The 17005-nt window shown below is 34.4% G+C and overlaps 1 protein-coding gene across 4 annotated transcripts in view; it reads right to left on the bottom strand.

Moving 5' to 3' along the window:
• Positions 1–2527: 2527 nt before the first annotated feature.
• The window catches only part of IRSp53 (Insulin receptor substrate 53 kDa), a 298284-nt gene continuing 283806 nt past the window's right edge, over positions 2528–17005 (bottom strand). For 3 of the 4 annotated variants that reach the window (XM_073075851.1, XM_073075850.1, XM_073075852.1), the window contains 13 exons: positions 15823–15898; positions 13722–13814; positions 12076–12137; positions 10890–10961; positions 8821–8958; positions 7988–8053; positions 7377–7568; positions 6528–6744; positions 5983–6238; positions 5451–5619; positions 5024–5239; positions 4630–4799; positions 2528–4513 (listed from right to left, as the gene is read on the bottom strand). In XM_073075851.1, the coding sequence (XP_072931952.1) occupies positions 2722–4513; positions 4630–4799; positions 5024–5239; positions 5451–5619; positions 5983–6238; positions 6528–6744; positions 7377–7568; positions 7988–8053; positions 8821–8958; positions 10890–10961; positions 12076–12137; positions 13722–13814; positions 15823–15898 (3519 nt within the window). In that variant the 3' untranslated portion in view covers positions 2528–2721. Of the gene's footprint in view, positions 4514–4629; positions 4800–5023; positions 5240–5450; positions 5620–5982; positions 6239–6527; positions 6745–7376; positions 7569–7987; positions 8054–8820; positions 8959–10889; positions 10962–12075; positions 12138–13721; positions 13815–15822; positions 15901–17005 lie in introns of all 4 variants that reach the window. The other variant, XM_073075853.1, reaches the window with a different exon arrangement.

The raw sequence follows: 17005 nt of genomic DNA, 5'->3' as shown, positions 1-17005 counted from the left end.
ATTTGAACTTGAATTATAATCAATATTATATCAATAACTCAGAAAGTAGTTATATTCTTATATTAAACAGGATAAAAATTTCGACTCCCCAAAGAGATTTCCAACTACGAGTACAAGACTTATACTTTAATAAGTACTAAAGCACGGTAAAAGTAATAATAAATCAAATTGTTATCTTTCGTATTGTTTCCATTAACAGTATGTGCTGAAGGCTTCGCAATAAACTCGTGACTTAATCACGACGTAACTTCACGGGAACTATCTTAACAACACTTAGCTACGACTTGGGTTTGTCTTTTGTTCGTGTTTTGTTCTTACAATGAGGATTTAATTGGTGATTTACAATGTTTATTTAGTTCATACATATGGGTTAGAGCCACGGCTCGATCTTTGGTTTTAAAGGTGATACAACCCTCTGTGGTTCAACTCCGGCGACACCACTGTAACACTTATTTCTGTCAAATAACCGATTGCTGTTATTAGGCAGAAATAAGTGTTGCAGTGGAACATTGGTTCAGCGCTGCTGTGTCCTTGTTTGAAAGGTATGGTAGACATACTTTTCCGAGGCATTCCAGCTTAGTTCTCAGGGGTAGCAACGCGTGTGTGGCCGACCTCAGGAAAATCTCAGGAAAAAACCTCAGGAAAATCTAATCTTACCCTCGTTATGCGCATTGTAATAGTAATAACTTTTATCTACTAAAGATCGTACCTTGACAGTTCGGTATTTTATACTCGTAGAAACTTTATTTCGCTGTTTGGTAGGCAAAATTTAGATGGAGTATTAAAGGAAGGCGTTAAAGAATAACACCTAATTTAATTTAATATAATATTGAAAGTGAATGTACAATTCATTTTCATAAGCCAAACATTATACGTGAAGCAAGGATGTCCCAAGAAACCGGCAACGGAAGCGAGATGTGATTTATCATCGGCTATTGTCACGCGGGACCAATTGACATTTTTCCTTGTATCACACATTTTGGCTCATGTTTGTTTACTTTCACTTCGATCAATGTATGGAAAGGTTTTTTTTAGTTAATCTGAACCTATTTGTGCTTTGTATCTATTTTGTATGTAACTTTTCGTGTTGCGTTAGTTACTTGTTGTCTTTTTTCGTAGAAATATATGGAACTGATATATTTTGTTAAATATCTAACAGATCCTTAAAGCTACGAAGTTAAAATGTGAATGGATTTTACGTACTATCTATTTAATACAATTGTGCAAAGTTTACTTAGGTCCTACTGTATTAAAGACATTTTTAAGTTATTTCTACATTATTGCACTTCTTGCAGCTATTATTATAGTTATGTATAAAGTTAAATGAGTTGTTAAAATAAAACAAAACGATTGGTTATTGTAAAAATTGTGATATATTTCTTTCTTAAACTATGAATATTTAACTGTACAAAATACATGATGATTTCTAATTTACATAATATATTATTATATATATTTATTTAACAAAATAACTATATAAAATATTATTCAATGGCTGGCGACGATCGATCGTTTGTTAACGCTTTTCTTAGTTTCACTGTTGCGAATTGTTGTGGCCTGCGTTAAAAAATATATCTCAGTTTATAACGTTATTATGCTATTTTCATTCAAATAACGTTTAATTTTTCGAATTTAAACACAATTTCCATCCACGTTAATTGCAACGACCTTGTTAATATACTTTTAAATAAACATACGTGTATACTGTTCACATGCGTAATATAAAGTGTGTGCTCTATATATTCTATTTTTTCATTATAAAATTATAACGAAATATTAGATAAATGTAACGTTATAACGTTACCTTTATAAATAAACGTAACAACGACAATACTCCCCAGTACATGCTCTATAGCACGAAATATTTCACGTGATAAAATCAGGATCAAAAATCGTTGCAATTAACGCAAAGGGCTTCATTTACATACAAGATCCCAGTGATAGATTTACTAAAGCATTTATCTATTCACATTTAACGAGCTCACTCTGTAAAGAACATTTTGCTGAAAAAAGATGTGGAACATGTTACGTCAACGTACCCTGAGCACGTACTTGACTCTTTTATCACTTTTTAAGCGTTAAAGTCCACTAAAACTCGTTTTTAAAGGACTAAATGTGGAAAATTAGGATGAATTTTCTGTGCTACTTTCATTTCTAAATGAAATTGAAAAATTGGGTGCAAATTGAATGATAGTTTAATTTGATTTAAGATTTTATAATAATTTGTTAACAGCATGTTGTGATTTTTTTAATCTTACGACTTGTAATATATCTGTCACTGGGTTGAATTAACTGTAAGATGCTTAAAGCTCTTTGTAACCAGCAATAACTTACTTTACATTCTAAATATAATTACGAGAGTATCATAAAATCTCTATTTGTAAATGGTTAAATAAAAACTCCCACTTGTAACCCCAAAAATTAAAGGCGTAACGATAACAACAACAAAAATGTAGAAAATATAATATCTACACTACTTTAACATTAGTATAAATGACTACGTGTAGCGGTAATGGAATGTTAATGCGAGCAAATACGAATATTACGAGTACTAACAAACATCTTTAGGCAAAAGATTAATGTAGTAGCCAAAACAATACAAACGAAAATATATGCGGTGTAGTCAATAAATGAAATCAATTGTCTTTCAATGGTATTGAATACGGTATTAAAATAAACATAATATTTAACAAAAATAAAAAGAACACTTAATATACTATACTACTTGTACATGGCAGTTTCTCGACCCCACAGATCGTACCACGGTCCAAATGTATGGCCTTCTTCTGGTAATTCAGTTGCCTCTGAGGGCCGCTTGAGTAGCTTTGTACGTGGTAGCAGTTGTGGTCTCTGTTGTTTCAACGCTTCATTGAATTTTTGATCATCTGACTCACTATAAGGGCCCTCACTCCTGCGATCCATAAACCGTCTTGCTTCAAGTCTTGCCTCTTCCTGTCGTATCTTTGATTTTTCTGCTTTTTTGGAGTCTGTCTCATAATCATATCGTGATGCACGTCTCTCTTGGTCACTGAAGTAAGATATATTTGACTCATAATACCTTTCTTCTTTACGTCCGTTGTATTGTAACGTACTGTCATCATAGCTCCTGTTTATCCTGTTCCTCGGCCTCGCATCTCTGCTCTTAGAATCTGTGAAATCTTTTCTTACATGCCGTCTATCTAAGGAGTAGTCAATTCTGGGCTCTCTGTTTTCAAAGTTTCTTGTTGGTTCCTTTTTCTGGTTTCTACTCTCAGCCTGCGGGTATTCTTTGTGATTGTTATTTTCGAAATGTTGACGATTCTTTTCCTCGTTACTTGGACGCTTTTTGTATTTTAAAGTTCCTTCATCATGACCGTTATAAGCATCTTCATTACGAACGTCATTGTTGTTACGTTCTGTAGGAACTCCATACCGATCGGTATGGTGTCCATCTTTGTACTTTAATGTTTCAGAAGACGCTGAGAATGTTTTGATTTCCTTGGAGTTGTCTTTAAAGGTCTTGAATTCCATTTTAGGTGGTGTACGTTCATGGGACGATTTCTTATTTTGATCAGATGTTATTGTAGCACGTACATGAGGTTTGATTGGAGTTACTTCAATTTCTTCGAATTCCGGCATGTAAGCATTTTCCTTCTTGTTTTTCACCTCATCATTTAATAATTGAGCTTGTCGGCGGCGATCTAACTCCTGTTGCTTCTTGGATGTCATGTGGTCATCAACTATTATACAATCATAGGGATCAGTGCTTGAGGCGATGGAATTAACATCAGAACTGCTATCGTTATCATACCTTTGCAAGATTTCCCTTCGTTTCACTGTTTTCATTACAAAACCTTCGCCATTTTCATCATTGTAAAAGCTGTTTTCGAAATTAGTTTTTATAGTGCTCGTGTTTGTTAAGTCAGAGTGCCTAGATTCATTTCTAGGCACAAATTCATCATGTTTTTCTTCCACTATGGATTTTTCAGACATGCTCTTTTTGTTTATCTGAGTTTGATTGTAGTTATCGTTGCCTTTCCTTCCTTTCTCTAAACGTTCCTCATTGTTAATTGAGCCTAAACTTCTGGCCTGGCGAATTCCACCATTCATCTTTACATCTTTCCTATCAATTGTTTCGTGTGAACGTGTTTGAATATTTTCTGTGGACGCTGGTTTTTCGGGACCATTCGATTTCCTTTGATCAGGTATGTCGGGAGCTGGTCGCAATTCTTTTTTCAGTTTAACAAAAAGCTTCTTCTTATATTCTGGAACAGTATCCACAATATCGCGATGTTGCCATAGAGACATGCCTTCCATTATCTCCTCAGAGGTAGTGCGGCCAAATTTCCAAAATGATTTAGTTCTCTTGACTTTTTGAGAGTCCTTATCCATTTCTAACATATTACGTAGAAGCAGCTGTTGATCGTCAGTAAGATATCCATTGGTTGTGTTGTTATTTGGCTTTGGACCTCGTTTCAAGCTTTGTGTTTTTAGCATGTAGGCTTTACGTTCGTTGTTTAGTTGAGCGGATTTACTACGAAAATAAATGAAATAAAAATATAGCGATAAAAAATAATATCAACAAAAATGAAAGCAACAGAAAATATGAAGCACGTAATAACACTACATTTTTATCTTTCTACTTCATACCTGATGGGTACTCGATGTCGTTGGGCTTCTTCGTCGCTATAATCTACATCTGGTTGTGGTGGAGGTTCATTTGAGAAACCTGAATCATTGGAGCTGTGTAATGACACATTGCCAACTGCACCTACGGCTGATACCACAGTTTTGGCTGGGGCTGCCTTATTTTGAGCCAACTGCAATAGAGAAGACACTTTTGATAAATACTGAAAAAATGTGTTAAATAAAGTATCTATTAAATTATAGTACTTGTAGAATCATAAATTAATATTGTTATATTATTTTGTATAATAAATTAGGCAACATCAAACAACACATGATACAAGTTTTATAACCAACAACAACTAAAGCTTTCAGAAACAATATGTAAATTTATACACAGCGAAACTTTGGCGCTTACCTGGGACCGCATTGGTAGAGTCTGTGGACCGAAACTCCTCGTCTCTATCACGGCGTGTGTTGTAAAACTGGCAGCTGATGTAGAGTTCTTGATAGCACTGGTAGCTGACGGTGTTGCCGATGGGTGGAAAGTCGCGCTGGCTGACGAGCTCAGCGCACTCGGAGATGGCGCCGGCAGAGTTGGGGGTAGCCCTGGTGAGTTGGTACCCAGGCGACCCTAGGATACACATTTTACAATTTTAGCACAAAAATGAATACACAGAAACCCAGACCCAGATAATATATCTAAATCTAAGTTCGTCACTTACATATCTAGCTGAGGATCGAATCCGGAACCCTCGCAGTATTATCGGTAAGGTGACTGTATCACCACGCTAGACAGACACTTGATCAAAAATCGCACATACCAAGTACGTCATCATATTTACCTTAGAAACATGATGAGCAGTGACAGTATCACCGAACATGCGCGCAGGGGGATGCGAGTGTGTGTGTGGCGTTGTGTTGCTCGACGACACTTGCGCGTGGGCAATGGGAGCTGGAGGCGGCGTTTCGCTTGGCGTTTGCGCCATGCTCCAACGAGCTGGTGAGCTTCCGCTGAAATATGACAAAGATATTAACAATGATGGTCTTGTACAGATTATAATATGTATTTAAGGATATAGTTGTCGCATTATGCAACCCATCTTATGTTAAGCGGTCACTACATCCGATGGAAATACACTAACAATATTGCAAGACCCGAATTAGTTGAAAGATTTTGTTTAGATGTAATTTAGTATATCTCATACAAATAATTCCTATCAGAACAGTATAATATGCAGACATTCCTATTCCAGGCCGCCTTATTCCTTGGCAGAGCCATTGTAATCTATCAACGAATTGTTCTGCAAAGTACATATTATTAGTAAAATATGTTAATTAATAATGTTTAGCTATTATATTATATAAGCTACTTACCCCGTGTCATCATTAGGTATCGGCTCAGTATAAGCCAATGGGAACCATCCAGCGCTGTGGGTCCTTAAGTTTTCTCCATACTGCCATCCCTTTGTTCTGTCACCGAGTAAAGCAAGTACGTCTCCTTGCTGGAAGCTCAGCTGGTTGTCACCGGCAGCAGCGTACGCGTATAACGCTCGGGCGAGAGGCGGGTCGCGTGACGTGCACGTGGGTGGCGCCAGTGATGATGGACGGGTAGATGTACGGGTGTCAGTATCTGTAAATGGTTCATTTTTAGGCAACTATGGAAAAGTAGTTCTTACTTGGACCTTTATAACTACAAATACAAAATATTGTTCTTAATATTATTTTAGCACTCTGAAATTGTTATTACGAGTATTACTAAAAAGTTTTCCTTATTATCATTAATGAATAGCGAGATATGTAGCCTTTAACAGTGAAAGCACTAGTGTTGCTATTCTAAAATCTAAAATGTTATTGTATGCTAGACTGCAAAACTCGGTTAAAACTTAAAGAATATTGCTAGCTTTCATCAAATTCCTTACCATGATCAACAGCGTGGAGCGTTTGTAGATTGAAATCGGATTTGGCCCTTGATAATCCCTGAGCGGGTGATGCAAGTTCTCCAATGGACCTCACATCGAGGCATGAGGCGTCGACTGATCGTGTTTTTCGTAAAGCTGAACCGACTGATGCTCGGTCGTCGTCGTCTCCGTTGCGTGGACTAGCGTATACGTCTTCATCAGCCCAGAATGAGACTTGCTGTTGAGTGGAATGGTTTGCTAAGCATTTATTTACTTAAGGTACTTTGTGATCGAATGTTTGTGATCAATGCTCGATTTTTAATTTGAACTCTTGTGTATTGAATGTACTTCGCACTTGTTATGTGTTACAAACTAGAATTAGGTACATCAAGTACCTAAATCTAGTTTGTAAATAGTTTTTACTGTTTATTTTGTTTTTATCTACCTGACGTGACTGCATTTACTTTATTAATTTAAGTGTTATGTAAATTTGTATTAGGTGAAATAACTTTCGTCATAAGAAATTTCGACATATTTACAATAAGGCAGTACGTTCATTGTTTGAATTTCAACGATTATAATATTAGACATGGCTTTAGAATTTATATAGTTTTCAAATATAAACCTCATTATTCAATCAAATTTAACACAGTAATTACATTCACGTATGCATAACATGGAATGAGTATGAAAATTTGATACCATTTTGTTAATTTAATTTGGTAAATTGTTATTGTCATTGCAAAATTATTCGCATTCGTATACACTGCTTGAAAGTGCTGAATATTTATAATATGTACAATGCTTCAGGTGACCGCCAAACGAGTTTTATAAAAGAACAGTTCCCTTGACCTAGTCGTTTAAGCTTACCCTCATTCTGCTCACGAACATGGCTTCGACATTAGGCGGGAGGAACTCTCTAGTGCGAGACACTTCTAGCCACTCGTCGAGGCCCGCGTTGTAGGCGGCCGCGCCGGCTGTGTGGTACGCGAGCCAGTGCTTCGCAAGGGAGCACTGTCGTTCCAACACGAAACCGTAACGCCGACGTTCTTGAGTCATCGCCTACAATAATGTATATAATGTATGTGAGAACGGAGTGCGTTTTGATGTTTATGTTGAACATTACTTCACGTGTACAGGTCAAGTAGAAATATAAAATGGTGTGCTATGTAAGCACTTGGTTAAGTAAGTACGCGATTTTAAAATGAATGAAGTGTATTTATTTTAAACAGGGCACTTACGAATTGTCATTTATAATATTGTTTTCGACTTGATTGGAACATAACTTCAACAGAGAATATCCAGCAAATAGACAACGGGATGTTTTTCTTATCATTATCTTATATTAATATTTGAACATCATGTTTCTTAAGTTACATTATATGTTAGGATAAACTCACATACAAATAATTAATTTCGCAAAAAAATGACATCCGCAAATAAATTAAATTGTGTATTAATGTACGAGTATCTCTACTTACATTCTTCAAGCTCTGCTCACAAAATGCGTCTAATTTTGTTTTCTCTTCCTCCAATATCTGCATGCTCTGAAATGGGATGAATAATTAATATACGAAATAAACAAACGTATAAAGTAAACAAGAAACGAGTGGGAAAAATAACAATCTTAATCTTATTAGCAAGTTAATAAATCTTCGATCGGAGGATGCTTAGTATTCCGAATGAGGAACAATCTCAGACATTATTGGTATTGATAGAACGCCAATATTTTTATTACTTTGTGTATTACAAAGAAATTATTGTATCGTGATGAATAATAATTGTAATATCTAGGAGAATGGTGGTTTTGTCGCTTGCGGCTTAGATTGCGTATGAAAAATGAAGGATTCAGGATCAATATTAGAATCAGATAGCATAGCGAAAAAATAAGTCTACGGTATTATTGATGAAATATTGTTGATTTTTAAATAATGGATATAGTATTATGCTCTATAAGAGAATACCGAGTATAATATTTCATTAATATCAGACTAATAATGTATATACGGAGCGATTAGAAAACCGCGAGTTTTTAGAGTTTATGATATTAAGTGTATTTTTGATTGACTGAATTGATTCATTTCTATTGTGACAATTCAAGAAAATTATGTGAGAATTACGGAAAATGTATTTTAAAACTAAAAACAAATTTCATATTGCCATATTTCTATTTTAACTACTATAAAATAATTTAAGAACCGTAACACAAAATAATTGAAACCGAGTCTCCCTTAAATCTCGTTGAAGTGGCAACCAAAATCCTTTAAAGCGAGTCCATAATAAACTTTGATACTTGACAAATCAATTAAATTACCTTCATCTCTTTGTCCATGGCTGAGCCGACTTTAGTGGCGTTTGTTTTCTTCTTTCGTTGCTTTTTGATCGTAGCAGCCGCCTTGCTGTAGCTCTCTGAACGCAGTTTGTGTTGTTGCAAGAATCTCTTTTGCTCCGACTAAAAATAAAACAGCATTTAGTACAAGTTTTGTAAGAGTGTTTTTCTAAGGAGTGGCGTTTAAGCCATCTTAGTAGGAAATAGTCAGCTTTGTTACTGGTACACATAATATGCCAAATAATAATTTAAAGCCTATTTGATCTTAGTGTTTAAGTGATTGCTTTATTGGTTAAGTTTCTATAAAACTTTGTTGGAAGTTTATAATACATTAAAAATTAAAAATTTACAAAATAGATATTTCAATTATATGATAGTCTTTCTTAAATATAGTAATAGAAGATAGTGGATCTCTTTTTCTTATTCTTTCTCACTTATTATTATTATTTAGGTAGTTGATTAGGAATTATTAGTATGCGAGCGCGTTTAACCAAATATCAATGAAATATATATTGGCATAACTAAATATCAAAATTCCGAGAACAAAAATAAAATTTCAACATTTACACGTTCGGGAATGGATCCTGCAACCCTCCCCGTACCACGTAGTTCACCTTTCGGTCGCAAATCATCCCCATGTTTAATATAGATAAACACCTGGTTTTAAAATTACCGAAATTGTTCTTGTTCTAAAATTAGAATCATCCCTGTTCAAAAATTGCCCTCTTATCTAAACTTGCAATACTCGTTATTTAGACAAAGTGTGAAAGTTTATATTACGATTCCCACCGTGGTAATTCGGAGCGAAATTAAAAAGGTAGGCTGACTGGGGTCGGAAGTCGTAGGTATGACTATAGGCCATTCGATTCGGGGGAAACTTTTTTAATAGAAATTCTTATCGGGATAAACGAAACGCTTTAGATTATATGAACTTCGAATCCAGTTCCCGTCTAGTAAACAATCCGTGTAAATCGAGGAATAGGTATTTCTTTTGAGAAAAGGTGCGATCTCGGAAGTTGAGTGTGAAAGTGAAACCGATTCGTAAACTTTGGGATATCTTTTCGCGTAAGGATGTTTCTGTGTAAAAATGGTTTATGTACAAGTACCTAACCGAAATAGCACCTTATTTTAAGTCTTACAACTATGCTTGGATGAAACCAAGCATATTTGTCAGTAGTCAGCATGCTATCATAATATACGACTAAATTGAAATCTCGAAGGTGTATGGTTACCAAACTCAAAGCACTATTAACATTGAACTAAGCAGGAACCGAATAATACTATAACTGTCAATGATTCCTGGATATCTAACTTGGAGCAAGCACATTCTATGGATTGCTGTATTAATTTGTATAAAATCGATTGAAGAATCAAGAGTCGAAATTCAAGCCGAATTATATTCCAAAAAAAGTTTCCAGTATATTTGTGCTCAGATGTTTTAATTTACTTCATTATGTACTGTATTGTATACCAAAGAAAGACAAGACCATATGAGAACTAAACACAGTAAAAAACAAAAGGTGGCCTTGTATCTTCACAGCATTTGTTTCAACCTAGAGTTAGGAAATAAACATTAAGAAGAGATCGATTGTAAGTAGTCAATACAAAGCAACAGATGCTGTCCTAATAATCTAACAATTTAATGGTATAAACAACATAGCACAGATAAAAACTATTGATTTGAAAATAAATGAACGTCGACTTAGTATTACTAGATATTGTTCCACTTTAGTTTTGTACCATTTCGGTTTAATTGCACATTTCATTATGCGATTTTCAGTGCAGTTTAAGTTTAAGTTTAAGATCATCGTTCAATACAGTAATTATAACAGATGTCATTTAAAATAAACGAAAACTATTCTATGTACAAAATATAAATACACAAATCTATAGGCATATCTATAAACACACCTTGCAAAAAGCACCACTAACTACCACCCTAAACTACCACAGGTTTATATAAACTTACCAGGAGAGTCACGAAACCTTGTAATCTAATATAATCTAAATAGAGGATTTTTGATTTGATTTTAAAAAAGGCAAAATTTACTGACCTGTACCACCTTGGTGTCTTTCTCTAGATTCGTTTCCAAAGGGACCAGTAGATCAACGTAGAACGCCTTCAGCTGTATGAAAAAAAAAAAATTTCGGATTATAGCCAGCTACGAAATAAAAAATTGAAATAAAAAACTTTTTATGACAGGTGTTTTATGGGACGAATTCTCTTACTGCCACTTCATGTCTTAATAAAGGATTTACGTACGGTTTTTATTACGTTTTATTTAGATGAGTTATGAGCATATTTAACAGTAGGATGAAAATGTTAAAAATATAAAACAGCTCTAAAGTTATTTAGGAAGAGTTAATAAAAATGCAGATTTATTTTTTTATAGTTACGTAATGTATTGAAGCTAAGTTGGACCCACTTTCAGTAAAGCTCATTATTAGATACATTGTCATAATATTTTGCGTTAAATTGGTTAATTTTAACAAATTCGTGTTTAAAGTCGTAAATGAACACCAAATATCAGCTTAAGTTTAACGATTTGCAAAGACTCTTATAGTAATATTTTATTTAAAAGAAATGAAACATGTATTACATTATGGTGGAGAGTAGTGAAGTGCGAAAACTGTATAATATGTAAAACACCAGACAAAGTGCTGAGGCGGGGCTCATGCAATTTTAGGACTAATTCGGAACGCCTTATGTAGTCAGTATATATTTAGCAGAAAAAGGTGTAGCGGTAATCGAACCTCAAGTATTATATCTAGTTGTCACGGTTTAAGTAGTTAACACAATTCTATCCCACTCTGTACTTAGAAGGTGGTAGAACCCTTTGTGGTTCGACTCCGGTGGTACCACCGCCACACCTATTTTTACCTAATAACAGCAGTGTTAGACGCTGCTGTGTTCCGGTTTGAAGGGTGTGGTTAGGGAGACAGACTTTTCCGAGGCGTTCCAGCTTAGTCCTCAGGGGTAGCGGCGCATTTGTGGCCGACCTTAGGTAGGAATATCTAGTCCTATCTGGGGTTGATTACAGATGTCCATGGGCGGCAGTAGCCACTTACCATCAGGTGGACTGCATGCTCGTCTGCTACTCCTATATTATATAAAAAAAAAAACTTAGAGATAACAAAATTTTAAATCAAGACGTTTATTTACCCATTATCAGCTTCATACTTAGATATCAGTTTAACCGATCTTGGTAGAAATCAACAAATATTATAAACATAACTTACAATATTCATTTGTTGATCTTGAATCTCTCGGTACACCTCCACGACTTTCATAAGGGCAGTCCCTGGAAATAATTTTGATTATATCAGCACTGTTTATGTTTAGTTCTAAACTTCAATATCTTAGGTATAGTATTTATAAATATACAAATAAAGGTTCGTTGATGTTACAGAATCGACACGTGTCGTATATGTTCCATTGAAACTTTCGGATTCGTGCCATGAGTCAAAATAATATTGTACTATACCAGGTATTTATATTTATTGTTACTCTGTTATGTTGACGTCGACAAACACATTGCTTAGAATCAGTTAATAGGCACGTGCCGGACACGGTCAAGTGTGTTGATATGAACGAACGAATATGAAGGGACATATTATATTATATTATATAGGGAAAATTCTCTCCCCAGTGCGAAGTAGGAGAAATGTAAACAGAACAGTAAAACAAGAATATTTTAATGAACATGTGAATTGGATAAAAATAAAATACTCGAACTTCCTTGAACCAACACATTTATTTTTTTAAGAATAAGGATACTCAAACATAGACATAAGGAAGCTTAATTGCGAAGAACATTTAGCCGGATTATTTTGCTAAAAATATATTTTTTATGTAATTTTTTCAGTATTACTTGCCAATTTTGTATTATGTATCAACATTAAAAAGTGCCTCTTATATTCTAGAACTGTTTCTCAATTTTTCTCACCAAGGACATATTCTCAATCGTAGTTTCAACCATTCGTATATACCAACTTTTACTCCCGGCAACTTAGATTAAAATTGCAAATAAGTTAGCCATATTTTATAGGTCTGCATCTATTGGGAATGACACAGTGTAGTAATGTTCTATTGCCTAGTCAGGCGTGGCTGTGCAATGCCCTTTCATCAGCCGATTGGTTTCAACGCCTCTTGCGACACAAGCGACATAGCTCCGAGGTTCCAATATTTGTATTTAGGTTTTAGTTGCTGAATGTACGATTTATTTATTTAAACAAATAAGATCTGTATATTGAATACATAATATTGATTATTACAGATTAAGGCGGACCGCCCATTGACTACTATTGCTTAAGCAATTGAAGTAATTAAGTAGTGGTTAACCCAGCTATTAAAACTGTTGTCAAGCAGTTTAACCACTATTTCTCAGCTTATGTGTCTAAACAGACGCGTAAGAAATCGACTTTTCAAATAAAATCTAGTATGTACCGCTCATAAGTCGCTCAATCAATAAATTGGTCACCCAGGCGACGGTGGCGTAGGCAATTGTTTAGAAGCAATCGCGACAAAGTGGCAGCTTTAGTAATTATCGCTTGAGCGATAGTGGCCAATGAGCGATCAGGCTTATGTTTTAGAAATGGATCCATGTTTTTTTCACCACAATTAAAAGAGGCCATGTCTACTACGCTGTTCCAGCATGGTTCTCTGAGATAACGTACTGGTTATTTGTTTCATATCATCATCATCTCATGTCGAATATTTTGAGTAGAAGACCTTAAATAATTTCATGACAACATCACTTGACCTATGATTCATCCATTCATCCGTAACAGGAAATTTAGTCATTCAGGTCTGAGCCGTCTTGCCGTTAAGGAAATCTGCTATTATAATTATTTATCACTAATTAATAGTTTCTGTCAAAACTCACCTATATCGGCACATCCTCCCCATGTTCCCTGCTGTGCTTGGCGTCCAAGTTTGCCAACCGCATCCACGTAAAGGCGAGAAGCAGCAGCCGCACCTATGATCAAAATTTATGATTATATTGAGCATATATTAGGTAACCAACTGTTGAACACAGGCCCCTCTTAAGATCCTTAGACACAGATCATTGACACCTTAGCAGAAGGCCGTCCTATACTATCAGTTCCAAGGAACCAAACACCTCTACCAAGATAACTAAACAGACTGCTAATCCAAAATCTAATTTATCTGTAGTAACCGCCCGGCAGCGTGGTCATCAAATCGGTCAGAAACGCAAATTGTTCTAGGAAGATATAATCAATTTACATTTTGTTCTGAATGGGATGTACTTGTGCGTATGCGAATGTGTGTGTGTGTGTGCACCTGCGCGTATGCCTGTGTGTATCTTAGTGTGGAACACAATAAATTTAAAGTCACGTCTTTGAATATATCATTTATTATTATATATAATAGTCCTCAATAATTGCCAGCGGCAAGTGGCGAATTCACATACTACCAAGTATTAAAAATTACCTATCTAGTTCATCAGCATGCTACATTTGCGAATTTAAATAATCAAACAGTTGAGACTCGTACCTTTATAGGTACGAGTACATGCGTTAGTAGACTATGACGTGGAACTGAGAAGACGTCTGATGCCTGTTATTGATATTCAATCTATCTAATTTTATATCACTTATATGGTCACCAGAAAAAATGGGTAGAATGATTACCAAGAACAGGTGTTAGTTGATAATTTTGGTTTCATGTGTAAATTCAAACTTCCTTCAAAAAACACATAAGAGCAAAGAGATGATCACTTGTGCTTTGCCTCATTCCAATTTGAATATTAGATATATCACAATTTACTTCAAATCTAGCCACCAACTACCGTCGGGTGCTTATATATTCGAATATTAAAGCTTCATCAACATTAAAACTAGTGTATTTCGTAATCCGAAATATGTAGTTTATTTTCATTGCTGACCTCAATTAACTGAAAATTCCAATATATCTGCAATGCAATTAACTTTGTAAAATGACATCACTCAAAGAATTTCAGGTCTAGTATGTTTCGGAACTTTCAAAGATATTTTCTTTGAAGACTTGAGTAAAAATATAATTATATCGGCAAATATAATTATAAAGGGCATCGAACTCGATACCCTTTGTTTTGTTTCGTATGATGTGTTTTCCTATAATAACCTAATTTACAAAATACTTTGCGTAACAATAGTTGGCAAACCAAACAAATAGAAAATAAACCCCCAAAACATCCGATACAAATATCTTGTCATACATATCAAACGGAACAAAGCATCAAATTAAAACCTCAAGCAAGTCTAGCGCAGCACAATAGCCAACTTTATTGCTGGTAGCGTACCACTAGATAAGCCAACAGAGACTATTTGGCACAAACTGTGCCCCAGTTTCCGCGCCAAGCTAAGGTTCTGCATATAGATGCAGTTTGGCTCGCCGTATATAAATTAATTGTTCATGTCTCATTGAGTGCATGCAGTTGGGATTCTAGTAGAATATTGTCTAGTAGAGAAAGCTGAATCACTGCATTTTTTAAATCTGTTGTTTTTGTTTTAGATATGTTAGTGGTAGTACCTTAGTGGGTAAAGCAAGTGTCAATGTGTTTTTAAAATTCTGGTTATTTTTTCTAAACATTAAACAACGTGTACTGTATATAATAGATACATAGTAGGTATGTACAATAAAGTGAATCAAAATGTTTCATTTTTTTATGTTTTGAAGGAAAACAGTGTTTGTGTTATCAATTAATGAATGTTATATTTTTACCAAAATTTTGCCTATATCGCACATATTTATTTTTTCCGAGGCAATGGCAAATATCAGCCAACCGAATGTTCTAAAGTTATATTCCTTTAAATGTATATATAACGTTATTAGAATCTGTATACATAATCAAAATGTACACAAAAACAAAAAATATTCAAATTAATCCTATATGATATTTTCAAGATTTTATCTTTTACTACTTTGAAATAATACAAGTTTCGTGTTCAAAATCGTTGTAAGAAAACTACTAAAAGTCTTACCATGTAAAGCTTTGAGATAAGCTTTCCCGGCCGTTATCATCTGCCGAGCACCTGGGTTGAACTTGTCCAGGATGTTCTGAAACAAGGAAATTGGAATTGAATTCAATTGTAGAACTTGGAGGTATCCATCTATAAGTATTGCACGAAATACGTAGTTGTAAATTTATAAGAATGATTGGGATATTAATTTATAGGTCAGATGTCGTATAATATTTTTTTTCCCATCGATGGCCATATTCTTATTTTCCTGTTAATAATTTAAAAAAAACAGTTTTCTAACCTTTTTCCTATCTGAAATTGCTGACCAAATTTTAATGGAATTTTTATGCAAGTTAGACGATATGATTTTGCAATTAATATACAGTTACAAACATACATGAACTATATTTTGTTTCTGCGATACAATTTGAAAATATTTGTCAATTTCAAGGGTCTTATCAACGTAAGCTAGTAGTGAAGACGCAATATTATCTGTAATAATTACAATATTTAAAAAATATATAGAATTTTTCGGAAAATCTTTATTATGCAACACGGTTGTAACTACAATAAAATGCCTGAGATATAGTGTCTCCAAAAGTAGATCCTACATTCCATATCACATTCCAATATAATAAAACCGTATTGTAATAAGCAAATGTAAATTCAAATTAGAAAACACGTTTAAACCTGTTTCGCGGACAAATATTAGTTTATAACTGCGTCGTAATTTTTGTATTAATTATATTAATTTCCCCAAACGTATATAGAATTTTAATTTCTGACATCGCTATAGTATAGTTTTTTTTGTATAAGATTAGATTAGGTACTAACATAGGAATTAAGCTTACTGTATTACTAACAAATATGAGTCAACAGTCGCTCGAAATAAAAAGGTTATTATTATTATTATTATTATTATAGGACTCAGTTACAGTATTAAAAAAAATCTTAACATTAAAATATTTTATTCAAAGTAGATTATCTACAGAACATTAGAACGTCTATAACACACTAACACTTGGCAAAGTATTTTACTTATGGAGAAGAAGCGGCGAGAGAAACTCCATTACACACATCTCAAGCATACAAATCCATGACACCTTACATTCCTCATATTTAATACCACCTGTCAGACTATTATAAACAAACATAATTATTCAAATAAGGGACAACAATAATTCTATTAGCAGACGCTGAAACC

Source organism: Epargyreus clarus, unplaced genomic scaffold (genome assembly GCF_041222505.1).
Source record: "Epargyreus clarus isolate Ecla_fem2 unplaced genomic scaffold, WU_Ecla_fem_2.2 ptg000008l, whole genome shotgun sequence".
Lineage (NCBI taxonomy): Eukaryota > Metazoa > Arthropoda > Insecta > Lepidoptera > Hesperiidae > Epargyreus > Epargyreus clarus.
The sequence above is the reverse complement of the archived record's forward strand: the minus strand, read 5'-3'. Positions and strand labels throughout refer to the sequence as shown.